The 14,678-nt window shown below is 43.8% G+C and overlaps 1 protein-coding gene across 8 annotated transcripts in view; it reads right to left on the bottom strand.

Moving 5' to 3' along the window:
* The window catches only part of SH3TC1 (SH3 domain and tetratricopeptide repeats 1), a 46,572-nt gene that overhangs the window by 15,974 nt on the left and 15,920 nt on the right, over positions 1 to 14,678 (bottom strand). For 4 of the 8 annotated variants that reach the window (XM_088131111.1, XM_007432357.3, XM_088131112.1 and 1 more), the window contains exons 5-9: positions 13,474 to 13,614; positions 7,183 to 7,321; positions 5,460 to 5,533; positions 3,101 to 3,305; positions 2,457 to 2,587 (exon numbers count right to left, since the gene is read on the bottom strand). In XM_088131111.1, the coding sequence (XP_087987237.1) occupies positions 2,457 to 2,587; positions 3,101 to 3,305; positions 5,460 to 5,533; positions 7,183 to 7,321; positions 13,474 to 13,614 (690 nt within the window). Of the gene's footprint in view, positions 1 to 2,456; positions 2,588 to 3,100; positions 3,306 to 5,459; positions 5,534 to 7,178; positions 7,322 to 13,473; positions 13,615 to 14,678 lie in introns of those variants that run through there. The other 4 variants (XM_088131116.1, XM_088131113.1, XM_088131117.1 and 1 more) reach the window with 3 other exon arrangements.

Below are 14,678 nucleotides of genomic sequence, written 5' to 3'. Positions count from 1 at the left end.
TTTAACTCTTCTGTAATCTCTCTATTTTTATTTTGCTTGTCTGTCCAGTTACCTCTTCCCCACACCTCATCTCTGTCCCCCCTTTCTATTTCCTTTCTTGCCCTGTGGCAGCTGTTCCACCCCAAAACTGGTTCTCTTCTTCCTTTTGGCTGGTTCTGCTGGAAGGAACGTGGATGAGGGGTTATATGTATGTTTATGGATACCTGGAAATGTAGGACCAATTACTTTTACAGGTAATTAATTTTAACCATTAAAAGGAAGCATTGCTAACAACAAAGCTAGTGGAGATGACAGTATTCCAGCTGAGTTATTTAAAATACTAAAAGATGATGGTGTTAAAGTGCTGCACTCAATATGCCAGCAAGTTTGGAAAACGCAACAGTGGCCACGGGATTGGAAAAGGTCAGTTTACGTTCCAATTCCAAAGAAGGGCAACGCCAAAGAATGCTCAAACTATCACACAATTGCACTCATTTCACATGCTAGCAAGGTTATGCTCAAAATCCTACAAGCTAGGCTTCAGCAATACATGAACCGAGAACTACCGGATGTACAAGCTGGGTTTCGAAGAGGCAGAGGAACTAGAGATCAAATCGCCAACATTCGGTGGATCATGGAGAAAGCACGAGAGTTCCAGAAAAATATCTACTTCTGCTTCATTGACTATGCAAAAGCCTTTGATTGTGTCGATCACAACAAACCGTGGCAAATTCTTAAAGAGATGGGAGTACCAGACCACCTTACCTGTCTCCTGAGAAATCTGTATGCGGGACAAGAAGCAACAGTTAGAACCGGTCATGGAACAACCGATTGGTTCAAAATAGGGAAAGGTGTACGACAAGGCTGTATACTGTCACCCTGCTTATTTAACCTATATGCAGAGTACATCATGAGAAATGCCAGGCTGGAAGAATCACAAGTCGGAATTAAGATCGCAGGGAGAATCATCAACAACCTCAGATATGCGGATGATACCACCCTAATGGCAGAAAGTGAAGAAGAACTAAAGAGCCTCTTGATGAGGGTGAAAGAGGAGAGTGCAAAAGCTGGCTTGAAACTCAACATTAAAAAACTAAGATCATGGCATCTGGACCCATCAATTCCTGGCAAATAGAAGGGGTAGAAATGGAAGCAGTAACAGACTTCATTTATTTGGGCTCCAAGATCACCGCAGACGGAGACTGCAGCCATGAAATTAAAAGATGCTTGCTCCTTGGGAGGAAAGCTATGGCAAGCCTAGATAGCATATTAAAAAGCAGAGACGTCACCTTGCCGACAAAGATCCGCATAGTCAAAGCTATGGTTTTTCCAGTAGTAATGTATGGCTGTGAGAGCTGGACCATAAAGAAGGCTGAGCGCCGAAGAATTGATGCCTTTGAACTGTGGTGCTGGAGAAGACTCTTGAGAGTCCCCTGGACTGCTAGGAGGTCAAACCAGTCAATCTTAAAGGAAATCAACCCTGATTGCTCATTGGAAGGATCGATAATGAAGCTCAAGCTCAGATACTTTGGTCACCTAATGCGAAGAGAGATCTCTTTGGAGAAGACCCTGATGCTGGGAAAGATTGAAGGCAAAAGGAGAAGAGGACGGCAGAGGATGAGATGGTTAGATAGCATCACTGAAGCAATGAGCATGAAACTGAGCAAACTCAGGGAGGCAGTGAAGGACAGGAAGGCCTGGCGCAATATGATTCATGGGGTCACGAAGAGTCGGACACGACTTAATGACTAAACAACAACAACAACAACAATTTTAACCATTAAACAATAACTTTTTTTTTTTTTGCTGTTGTTATTCTGGCCTTGCCGTTTGTGATTCTGGCTTTTAGCATATACACAAGTGTGCCACACACATATATTTACTGGCTTGGTGATGGGGGACCTCCAAGTTTGGTTTCAGCTGGAGATGAAAACCTTGGGAAGCTGCGTATCCTGTGGGGTTATGCTTATGTTTATCATTTATTTATCTCTCTCTCTCTCTCTCTCTCTCTCTCTCTCTCTCTCTCTCTCTCTCTCTATCAATCATCTTACTCTGGGGGGAAATCATCCTAAATTCAGGCCCAACTTCCTTTCAGATAAACAGGGTAACACACAGCTCTACATATTGAAAGTAATTGCAATTGGTAGTAAATGCAGATTTTCCAGTTTTTCTCAATCACACAAAAGTTGAGAAATGATCTGTTAAATACTTTGAAATTGAGAGAAATCAGATTCCAGATGCTCAGTTCATTCTCATTTGAGCTTCATCCTGCTGAATTATTCAAATTATTGAATCTTTGAATTCATGCACATTCAGTTACTTGAGTTTGGAGGCTAATGAAATTCAAACAATATAACTTGGTAGTCCATACAACCATTTGTATTTTTCTTTTTACAAAAACAGGAAGTCCAAGATGCGCCCGGAAGCCTTGCACACATGTCCTACGTAGGGAGCTGCAAAATCTTGGAATTGCTTACCTATTTGATAGATGCTGCAAACGCTGTTGTGGGAAGTTTGTGTCAAGAGCCTTGTCAGGTTATCCTCCAAAAGGGATTCTTCTTTCATGAAATAGGAATCATCATCTTTGAAGAAATCCAGATACGGAAGTCTGAGAAAGGCGTAAAATATGGCAATATTAGGACATTTAAGAGCCCCAAAGAGGGTTTCCAGGGCAAGTCCTCCTTGTCAAAAAAGGAGGAGGAGAAAGAGAAGGTGCAATCTGAAAAGCAGGAAAAATGGGAGATGATAAAAGTGTTGGAGACAGGTTGGGTGAAAGAGAAATTAAAAATATCTCAAAATGATATGAAGGCCTACAGAGAGATGGCGGGGGGAAAACAATTTTGATCAAAATTATTTTGCCATCTTTTTCATTTTAACAACAGCACATTATGTTCAGCCTTGCACTTTACAAAATCAGGAGAAACGGTCATTATGTTTAAGGAAAGTGTGCTGGTCGATCCCACGGTTGCTGTCCCACGGGCTCACGTGGGTTCTCATCCCCCCATCTTCCACGATGCAGGGAAGGGGGCACAGACAGCGGCCAAGAGACCTACTTCATTATTCCCAACGCCGTCCGAGAGGGACCCTTTCTGCCTTGTTTGTCATCCTGAACGATACTCACTCTGTGACGATGTTCATGAAGCCATCAGGCTCGACAGAACTGCTCTGCACAAAACCAACTTGGCCGGTAGTGATATGTCTTCCCACAAACCAAGGCATGCATTTCATAAAATAGCCAACAATTTCAATTTTATCTCCTTTTTGGAAACTAATCTCGTCCGGCACTACGCTTTCATGGCTAACGACTGCGACAGAAAATCCTGCGGCTGGATGACACAGAATTTAGAAGACATCAAACAGGTCCATAACACGTCAGTGATATTAATTTTAGTGCTACAAGAGGTCATTAAACCAACCAGCATAAAAGGGGAGCATACTTCTTGGCCTATAGTATCCCCTGCAAAGTTCATAACCAGAAAAAAAGGCCAGAGGGGAACCCAGGAATAATTTATTACAGGACTAAACAGCTAGAGCTGCCAGCTGTGATGGCTCCCCCAGCTGATATGTGCCTTTCGGAGACTTTCGTGGGTCAGCTTTTTCATGCTGACATCCATAATGCCACTGGCCACCAACAGGAGCCATAAAACCCTGGATTGATATAGCCTGGTCTCCAAGCTTCCCTTTATGATGATGGACTGTATCCACAGAGAGCCCAGGACGGTTTCGCTTTAGGCCTGCGGTCATCCACTGAGCCCACACTGATCATGCTCATGGATGACCTTTGGTGTGACCAGGACAGGAGGAAGGCAACAGTTCTGAGGTTACTTGATCCCCCAGCAGCTCTGGATGCTATTGATCATGGTGTCTTTCTGGATCGCCTCTGAAGGATGGTGGGGGGCACAACTGTGCAGTGGCTCTTGAAGGGAGTGATTTTTGTTGGTATCAAGGTGGAAGAGATGGACCCCCTTTGCTGCCAGGGGCTGCAGGGCTCAAGGCTCCCCCTTAGCCTATTTAGCACCCACATGAGGCCAGGGAGGGGGTTCTCATCCAGTGACACAGTCAGGTACCATCAGATACTCAGCTTACTTCTCAGCCAATGTCTAGAGCAGTGTTTCTCAACCTTGGCAACTGGCTGGGGAATTCTGGGAGTTGAAGTCCACACATCTTAAAGTTGCCAAGGTTGAGAAACATTGTTCTAGAGTATTTTTCCAGCACCTTCTTTAATAGTTGTTTGGTCCATTTCTGGAAACCGTCTCTCCAACAAGGAGCTTTGAACATCCCTCATTTTACGGTCCTTCCTAGCTCTGCATCCAGCGTCCAATGGGCTATTTTCGGGCTCTCCTGCTTGCTTATCTTTTCCCAGAAGCCATTTCATTTGCCTGTCTGAGCCCTTTTTTTCAGAGTATAACCCGTTCAGTCATATCCTCATCCCAGCGAAATCGTGCTGGGGGTTCTTTCTTGGCCATCACTATTGCCACCTGTCCGGGGTCGCCCCAGCCCTTGCCCTTCCACACAGAGGGAGAAAGGGTCGGTGGCCCTCTTTATAATGGCTGATCACAAAATGACTCAAAAGTCCTCGGGGCATCTTGCCCAGCCCTGGATGCAGCTCAGCTCTCACTCAGGGTGCCAAGGGGCAGGGACGGGGTGAGGCACCTGCACCAGAAGGATGTCGGGGCACCAGCCACCCCACCATGTCTGCCAGTTTAAGCCTTTGGCAATATTCAGATATGGGGAGGGGGCGAGGAGCGCCTCAGGCCATTCCAGCTGACCTCACGTGGGCTCTCTGGAGCCCAGGAACTTCAAAGAGGGGGACAATTACAGCAATTATAACTTGAGAATTATTATTAGTAGTAGTGGCAAGAATACTGGTAATATTGCAAGTGTTGATGCCAGATTTTTAATAGTGTGTGAATTAATATAAATATTACTTTGTGAATGGTCTAACGCTTTACGTATTGATATGCTGCAACTCTCACAGCCTGTGTGAGCATTTAATTTCCCTCTGGCCTCACGGCTTCAGGTGAATCTGGTTTATACAGGTGCACATGTCTGCAGGCGGTCCTGAATGCCACTGCTGCGGATAATGAATTTAGTGGCCCAGAAGCTGTCTGGGGAATGTGAATAGCGAGGAAGGAGGAGGCGGAACACGCATTTTTCTCTTTTGCGTTAGAAGCATCAGCTTTTAGCTGGGGGAGTTATACCAGATGAGAGCCAGCTTGGTGCTGTGGGTGAAGGCCATGGACTGCGGGCCGTGGGGAGAAGGACTGTCATTCCCCCAAGCAGCTCAGCAGAGAGGGATCCGAAGGGCTTGGAGGGTGGTGCGGGCAAAGGCAACTGGGCATCACAGCGCAGCGCCAGGCATACTGGGGTGAGACGGAGGTCGAGCGGAGGACTGGCAGCATTTACATGTTACGGTGAAGAGGCGTCTTCAAGTCATGGAAGCAGAAATTAAAAGTCCAGTTTTAACTGTCGTTCCTTACCAGCTTGATCCGTAACTGGAAGTGCAGTTATGCCAGCTAAACCATCGGATGCTGTGTTTGCTTTCAGAAACCACCTACAAGTTCAAGAAAATAATATTCAATAAACCATAAATGGCATCGCTGTAACGCTTTGAAGATAAGCTCAATCACTGGATTGTTTCAGCTCTCATTTTATATAAATAGTTATTACTGTATAACCAATGTAAATGAAACTGCACCAGCTGAAAAAATGTGGGGGGAGAGCAGAATTTACTAAATTTGATTTCCTGACAATTCCTGAGAAAAACAGACATACTGTATAAACGAGAAAAGAACGGGGGGAAGTTCAGAGCACGGGGGGCTCTGAAGCAGCCAACACCCAGAGAAGCAGGAAACAGCACCAAGATTGGGGCCAGCCCTTTGAGGTAGGCCAGGGAGGAAATGGACACCACAGAAATACTAGAACTCTACTGATCTAGGTTGTAGGAACAAAATCTTGAAAGCCTGGTGGTCTCCCTCTTAGAGAGTCCAAGCAGAGTCATTCTGAGTTTCTTTCTACTGCCTTCTCCCCTCCCTGGGCTTAATTCATGCTTGGCTAACAGTCCTCATGACCTTCTTCAAGGTGATGTCTGGGGTCCCCTACCTGCCCTCCTGCAGGTTCTAGACCCAGAACCTGAGTGGACCGTGAGTCTGATGAGTCCTCCTCCATAAAAATGAATGGGTTGCCTTTTGCCTCCCACCCCGTCCCGCAGGGCTGCCCATCTGCTTGTTGGTTCAGGGCTGTCCTGCGAGTGATGGTGTTGAGGGAAGATGGAGAATTTTTTTTTTAAATATAAAGAAAGGCTCCTGGGTGCAACAGCTCCATGATCATGTTGATGTGAGATGCCTGGCTGAGGCCGATGGGCTGTGACTCACGCCATCCTAATAAACGGCCCGCCACTAAAGATGCTCCGTGGGAAGCGTCGCAGAACTGAGCAGACGCCAGGGGTCTGTGGGCCAGGAAGGAGAGCCAGGTGGTGGATTGCAGAAGGCTGGTGGAGTATCCCGATGTCACCCCAGTGGGTTGGATCTCCAAAGGAAGACTAGCACTCCTTTGCTTGGGAAGATGGGAGAGGGAGGCACACCCCTCGACAGGGACCCAGGGGGTCTTCGGCTCCATTGAAAGGGCCAGCAAATAAGGTATTGTACTGTGTAGATATTTTACACAGTTGTCTGGAATGAGACAAATGAGAGCCCATCTTCCACATAACTGGGCATCTGTGTTTCAAGTGAAATTTCAGTTTAAAGCTTTAACATCAATCATTGCAGTATAATTTCTAAGCTTCATCTCATCTAATAATTCAGCATAGGAGAAACAGGCTCCTTGCGCTTCATCTACAGCAAAACATTGATACGGTTCTCCTTCTGGTAGCTGGGAACGAACGAATGAATGAAAGGCTTAAAAGGTACTTTTTTGCAAAAAGCCACATCATAGCTGGCTTTCCCTGGGCTCAAAAGGCGAAGGGGGATCCAACCTCCTTGGCCCGTGGAGGGAGCCCCCCAGAGAACGTCAGGGCTGGGACTAGCCAGGGAAGCTGAAACTGCCATCCTGTCTCCACGAAGTCACCAGGAGTGAGTTACTTGAGGGAGACTGTTTTTGTTCTAAACCAGCAATTCTGTATAAGGAAAACTATTTGGGGGGGGGGTCTTGGCACGTGCATGCTGCCCTTCCAGAGAGAGAGAGAGAAGTTCTTCAGGTACCTACTGATGGAAAGGCACCAGGGGCTCCGAGGTGTCTGTGGTGTGCCCGTCCTGGGCTTGCTCCAGAGCTGCCAATTCCACCTGGCAAATGGTTCTTGGAACATCTGCGCTGACGTTTGCAGGGCAAAACCCAAAATAGGCACCTTAAGGGGGAAAAGCACCACATGAAACAGGGGTAGCATTCTGTGGTCGTTGAAAGATGGACCCAGTTTTGGTTCATCAAGGAGTAATGCCTTACTTTAAATACTACTTGGTGGGAGGGGGGAAGAGAGAGGTCCCATGAGGGAAGTAGCGCTCTTCCCGTGGTAGAGCAGAAATGTATCTTACTTCATGAGAATGACCTTGGGAGACAGGAGGAAGAGCCACAGCCAAGGCAATGGTCAGACAAGGGATATCTCAGCCCTTTAAGATAGTCTAGACCAGGAAACCAAAGCCATGGTACTAACGCTACCTTTATTGTAAGGCTACAGTAACAGAATCTTGCACGTCTGAAAGCGCCTCCCCCTCCCCTGCCTTTACGTTCCAGGGGACGAGGGAGATGAGATGCTGAGATGCTTCCCAGGCCCCCCTTCCTGCTGAGATATCTCCTGTCTGACCGTTGCCCTGGCTGCAGCTCTTCCTCCTGCCTCCCAAGGTCATTCTCGCAGCCTATTACACCCTGTTTTACTTGGTTCTTGCTCCTCAGCGGTGTCCTGGTTTTCTTTCTACGCTGTAAAAACAATCTCGGGAACAGGAGGTACTTTTGGCCTTGTTTTTTGCTGCGTTCTGCACGCTCGCAATACAGAAATTACTTGCTATTAAGAAAACCAAGCTATCACCTAAGCTAAGTGCTGAATTTATAAGCTGGCCACCAGGAAATAAAACAAGATTTGTGACTGCTCAGAGAAAAATGTTTATATGCTGTTGAGGTGTCCACAGGTTATGGTCAAAAAAGTCAAGGTAATGGCCACAGTGACGTGACCCACACTCCACCTGCATTTTATACGCGCTGTGGACAGAGCTTTGATTGCCCTGTTGCAGCCACCATCTCCACTTTTTTTACCGCAGCCTGCGGGCACCTCTGCTGCATTCAGTTAAACTGAAGGATAGTTTCCCCTACAGGGTAAATATTTGGTCACTCAACCTTACTGCTCTTCTTAAATCAACCCATGCTGATTTCTTGCTGCCATTATTAAAAAAAATTATCAATCCAAAACACGCTGTGGATATCTGATTTGCCAATGTTCTGGAGGCTGGCCATGACCTCCCTGCGCCCCAACCAGCTCCTGTCTCCGTCTTCCTCACTTACCAATACCCCTCCATTTCGTAGTCCTAACAGCCAACCTGTCCTTAGGCAGTTGGTCAGACTTGTACCTGAGGGGCCCAGGAAGGGCAGATTCTTCCCCTGCAAAGACTCACTGAAAGGGCCCATCATTTCTCAAGGGGGCAGAAGACTCATCTCTGCCCATGAAGAACCAGTGATGGGGAAGGAGCAAAAAGGACTGCAGTCTGGGGCAACAGATTCTCTCTGAAGGCACGGGCTGATCAAGGATTATGAAAAACAGCCAAAGACTGAGCTCTGGCTACTGAAATGTTAGGCTGGGCCTGGCTGGGTGGACAGACATGGGTTGCATAAAGCTCGCTTTTACTATTCTGTAGGAGAGGTGTCAGGCTCAGTTAATGACTGGAAGATTCCAGTCCAGCTGGTGGACTGGAGGGCAGGAATGCCAAGAATGTAAACAGACAACGGGAAGGCAAGAGAGAAGGGGAAATCCAGAACTTCTCTTCTGATAGGGTAGCGTGGAGGGCTTGGGGGAGGACTGGGTGTAAATTCTGATCTGGAATTTCTGCTTACTCAGCTATCTTAGATGGCTACTATTTCTTGGAATACAACAAGAATATAGCTCATCAACTGGTTGGTCCTTGTTTCTGTGGGAGTCCAACAGCAAGCAGCTTTTTTAGTAGCAGGAAGGAGGTTTATTTCTTTTATTTTTTGCAGCTTCCCCCTGGTGATGAAGAGAGACAAAGCAAAGCTGCCAACGGCAGAAGAGAACAGCTCCCCATTTAATTTTTTATGGGCAAAGGAAAACATTTTGAATACTCAGGGGAGGTTTTCCATCTGTTCATTAGCCAGAAAGACTGGCCTTAATTGCAAGACGGAACCTTGACGGAAGTTGGAAAGCAGCATTTAATATCAATATAGAAGTCAAAGAATACTGGAGACAATCTTGCAAAAATAAGCCCTTATCCTTCATGGTGAATGGGGGTGGGGGGTGAGGAAATAAAGACTGATCAATAGCCCCTCCATGGCTTTTCACTGATTAGGAGCCTTGCTATATTTTGTGCTCATTACAATTTCTGGACACATTTTTTAAGGTTAGCGTCACAGAGAACACGCTGTCATAGTTAAGATAGGGTGTAACCACGATGTGGATAACTGTTGCCCAGTCCAACCAGGTGTGGATGTAACTCCCCAAAAAATGCCTTTCCCCTCGGCTGCCAGTTCTGAGTCTAGGCACAGCCGAGGCTCCAGGAAGTTTCCCAAGAGAGAACAGGCAAAAGTAAGCAAGCCGATGCAGAAAAGGCTTTTGACGATTTGAACTGGGCTTTCTTGCTTAAGGCTTTGGAAGACATGAACTTTGGGGAGAATTTTATAAAATGGGTGAAATTGATTTATACTGCTCAGACAGCACAAATAATCATTAATGGAGATTTAACTAAACCCTGTGAGATACAAAAAGGAACAAGACAAGGCTGCCCACTCTCTCCTCTTTTGTTTTAGTTCTTGGAATATTGAATAGAGACAAAAGACAAGATGAGAGGATCATGGGTGTAAAGATTAAAAAAGAATCATGTAAGTTAAGAGCTTTTGCAGATAACTTGGTTTGGGTTTTGGCAGATCCTTTAAAGGGAATTGAACTTTTAGTGAGTAAATTAAAAGAATTTGGGGCATTAGCAATTTCAAGATTAATAAACAGAAGACAAAGATGTTAACAAAAAACATGAAGTTACAAGATCAAACAAAACTGATGAATAAAATGGGTTTCAAGATTGAGAAGAAGGCAAAATATTGGGGTATAATTATGACAAATACGAATTGTATGTTATTTCAAAATAACTGTGTCAAATCATGGAATGAAATTAAAAAAGGTATGTCAAGATGGTACAAAGTACAATTGTCACTGTTGGGGAGAATGTCTGTGTTTAAGATGAATGTTTTACGTAGAATGTTATTTTTGTTTCAGATAATACCTGTTTTGACAACTGATGTACCATTTAAACAATGGCAGAAGGTTATATCTAAATTTGTATGGCAGGGGGAAAAAATTAAATATAAGGTACTACAAGATGCCAAGGGAAGAGGACAATTGGGCTTTCCAGATTTGAACTATATTTTGCTGCTTGCTGTTTAGTTTGGATGAAAGAGTGGGTGCTGCTGAGAAATAGAGGGTTTTTGGAGTTAGAAGGACACATCCTGAGATTTGGCTGACATTAATATTTGTGGTACGACAAAGTCAAGGTTCATGTGGATTTTAAAAATCATTATTTTAGATGTGCCATATTGAAAATATGGAGTAGATACAAACTCAGGTTGTGCCTGAAAGCACCTTCATGGCTCTCAGCACAAGAAGCATTTTATAGACAAGAAATGACACGTAGACACAAATGGGTAACTTACCGAGATGTACTAGAATTTTGTCAAGGGGATTGTAAAATGAAATCAAGAGAAGATCTGATAACTTGTCCATGGTTTTCTTATGTACAATTATCAGAAAGTGGATAAAATATTTTATGGTTTTGAATCAGGTAAGACTGAGTTTGAAATAGAATTATGTACTAACGAGGAACATGTTATTGCTAAAATGTATAAACTTTTGCTGAAATATGAGACAGAAGAAGAGCAAGGGAAAGAATGTATGATAAAATGGGCTAAAATGTTCATTGTAATGTACAAATGGATCAATCGGAGAATATGTGGTTGAAAGGATTGAAATTTACATTGTGTTCTAGCCTTAAAAAGAATTTTTATAAAACACGTATCATTAGTATTTGTCACCAGATAAACTGTCTAGAATGTATAAAGGTAGTTTGAATCTTTGCTGGAAATGTGAACAACATGAAGGGACGTTTTATCATGTTTGGTGGAAATGTAAAAAAGCTAAAAAAAATTGGATACAAATATGTATGTGTATGTGTACGTGTGTGTGTGTATCAATCAGGAGGTTTTAAAGGTGAAAGTACAACTAAACCCAGAGACTTTTCTTTAGGCACTAATGGACAAGCAACTAGAAAAAAGTCATGAAACTTTGTTTTTATATATGACAACTGCGGCAAGACTATTATATCCTCAAAAGTGGGAAGGTTCGACACTACCCACAATGGAGGAAGGCTTGGTGAGGATGATGGAACTTGCAGAGATGGCTAAAGTAACGTTTTTGATCAGAGAGAAGACAATTTACGGCTGACTGGAAACCTCTTACAGACTTTTTGCATGAAATGGGAAAAAATGCACTTATGACTTGTGGATGTGATGATTAGGAAAAGAAAAAACCTGGATAATAGAAAAAAGTGAGACTTTTTTGTAATCATAGAGTAAGAGATAATTGTGTAATTATACATATTTGCTGCAAAGGAAATTGGAAGCTTCTTCTTTCTATTTCTTTTTATTCTTTCTTTCTGCACTTTTGCTTTTTTCCTTCTTTCTTTCTTTGCTGCTTCTACTTTTTAGTAGTTTGTGTTAGTTTTTACATTCTTTGTAAAACTTTTAATAACACTTATTTCTAAAAGAGAGAGAGAGAGAGACAGTGCAGGCAAAAGTGTGATCCCAGCCAGAGCTCTGTCTCCAAATCCAATTTCCTGCTGACCAGCAGAACCTCTTACCTTGTCTTGTCTGTATTTAATGTTATCTTTTTCTCCCTCACCCAGCCCGTGACTGAACCGAGGCAGGGTCCAAAGTTATGGATTGCGTCTTTGGAGTTAGGTGGCAGGAAGCAGAACTGCTGGGTGTTATCAGTCCTGTGACATCCAGCTCCAAAGCTCCAAGTGATAGCATGTAGATGTCGAATAGTATGGGGGATAAAATTCCCCATGCCGGCTGGGGAATTCTTGGAGCTGAAGTCCACGCACCTTCAGGTGGTCAAGGTTGAGGAACCCTGCCCTAGTGCCACTTTGGATAAAGGCCTGACAGGAAGGATGGGAAGCGCTGCATCTCCACCACTACCACCACCACATTCCTTAGCCATTGGTCATGAAAAAATGTACCCATCGGATTTTATGGACCTCTTGACTTTAAATCTCAGCCAGGTTAACTCAATAAATTTCTGTCCATAAGCTTTTATTAGGTAATTTACTCTGTTTTTTCTTCTATTCTTACTAATGGTCATAACCTAAATTTCTCAGAAACTCTGGAATAAAAAAGCACCAAGACTGTGTATAATTTTTCTAAAAAGTTGATTATATATGATTAGGGCTCCTATTAATAAAAATGGTTAATTGTTTAACCTTATTCTAAATTTCAAGAATGCCCAGAACATTATCAGGATTAAACATTTATCAAAATTAACATGCTAACTTACTGTTAACTTTAAATTGTGCCAGTCAAATTAATCAAATGCTTTCTTGACATTCTTGGATTTTTCTTTCATTCAGCTTTACTAATTGTCCTCCTGACACCTTCCTCTCACCAAAAGTGACCTTCCTCCTTCCTTCGTTAAAATGATAAAAGGTTCTGTTATAGGCCTGGGGCAATGGACCAGCAGCAGGGCGGCAGCTTGCTCAGAAGAAGGTGGCATTACCTGGCGTAGGCTCAGCCCACCCCCAAACCCTCAAAAACTGGAAAATGGATGCGCCAAGGCCTTAAGAAGCCCATAAGAGAAAAGAAGAATTTACATACTTGTAAGGAGCATCTTATTAGGCTGGTTTTATTTTTACCACGAGAAGATAAGACTTCCCCTGTTACACAAGGATGTTTTATCAGGAAGGAACACGAAGTCCTTGTTTTGCTTTTTAACTCTCCCAAATTATCATAGTGCTAAACAGCATAAAGCATTCAGATTCCTTGCTGACAGTCATAAACTTAGTCTTCTGAAGGCTTGGAGCAATGTTCAAATACAGTAAAGTAAAACCAGAAGGGAAGCGGAAGGGAAGGGAAGGGAAGAGCAAGAACAACACAATGTTTTCTGTACTTTCTGCCCTAAATGAAGTCCCTCTCTTATTGCAAACTCACCTAATTATTCAACATTCATTCCAAAAGATCCTCATTCAGTTCAGCAGATGTTAAATACTGTTTCACAAGGGTAAGTAAAAACCCAGGTACCTTCTTGAATTAAGAGTCCTCTGTACACTGCATTGAGACATTCTTCATCCAGAAGGACCTCAATTCCAGCAGCTTCTTCTGGCGAAGAGAGCCAGAAATAGTCTTCCAGCAACAGATTCTCCATGCAGTGATTTAAAAAACCTGTCAAAGGCATTTTTCCACATGATTGTATCATCCACCGTGGTTTATTCTTTAAAAATACTTAAGTAATATTAAAAGAAGCATATTTTTCCTGGAAGTATCATGCCTTTTGACAAGGTACCAAAAACTCTTTGACCTCCATAGTATTTCTACCCTTAATCCATCCAAGGTACAGAACTCAAAAAGAAAAGAAGGGGTAGAGCTGTGGGGCAGCTGTGCCTTATGGGGAAAAAGGATCCTTCAGTCTCTGACTAGAGTTCAGTACAGGTTGAAGAGGGAAACATTCTTATTTTGACCATTGTTGGGATTTCTTATTTTCAGTATCGTCAGCTTCAATCTGAATACAAGCTCCAGTGAAATCAGGAGGATCTGAATACCGAACCTGAGGCCTTTCCCACTCCGGACCCTTCCCCAGTTCTTTTGTGGCAGAAAACTCTACAGGCAGACAGCTGCTGGCTCTGTATTGCACTCCGTCCTCAGTTACTGGCCTTTGCGGAGTAACAAAGCAGATTTTATACTCCCTGAAACTGTCCTTGGATGGGGAACACCACCTTCACCACACCCCAGCCAAGGACAACTTAAGGCTGTCTCCCTCCCAGAGTGAGGACGGAATGGAGGCAACTCGGGGGGACACAGCAGAGAACAGGCACGTGGGGCAAGCCTGCAATCGTACTCTATTAACTACTTCTATAGATTACTTTCTGTTGCACCAGCACTACTCCAGCCCCGTCTTCATGAATACCTTAGTTTCCCAAAACAGAATAACAAAAACTACTGTATGATTTTGTTATCACTGTTACTGGTAGGAATCTCCTCAGAATCACTACAGAAAGGTCCGTGCTCAGCCTCTGCTCACCAATCCCGCATCGCTGGGGATAAGAATTTTACCATTTTTCCTGGCTCTGGAAGTTGAGGAAACTTTAGAGAGAAAAGCAGCAGGCTCAAACCTGTCTGAAAGCACAGTTGGACCCTGGACTCAGGGAGACGGATCCAATCTGAATAGTTTCTGGATTCCAAAACTCTACTCCATGAAAACCTTTCGTATGAAATTAACTGAAGTACTA

The sequence above is a fragment of the Python bivittatus genome, unplaced genomic scaffold, assembly GCF_059951505.1.
Source record: "Python bivittatus isolate LINGU-HERP-01145 unplaced genomic scaffold, Pbiv_v1 ctg000970_np1212, whole genome shotgun sequence".
Taxonomy (NCBI): domain Eukaryota; kingdom Metazoa; phylum Chordata; class Lepidosauria; order Squamata; family Pythonidae; genus Python; species Python bivittatus.
The sequence above is the reverse complement of the archived record's forward strand: the minus strand, read 5'-3'. Positions and strand labels throughout refer to the sequence as shown.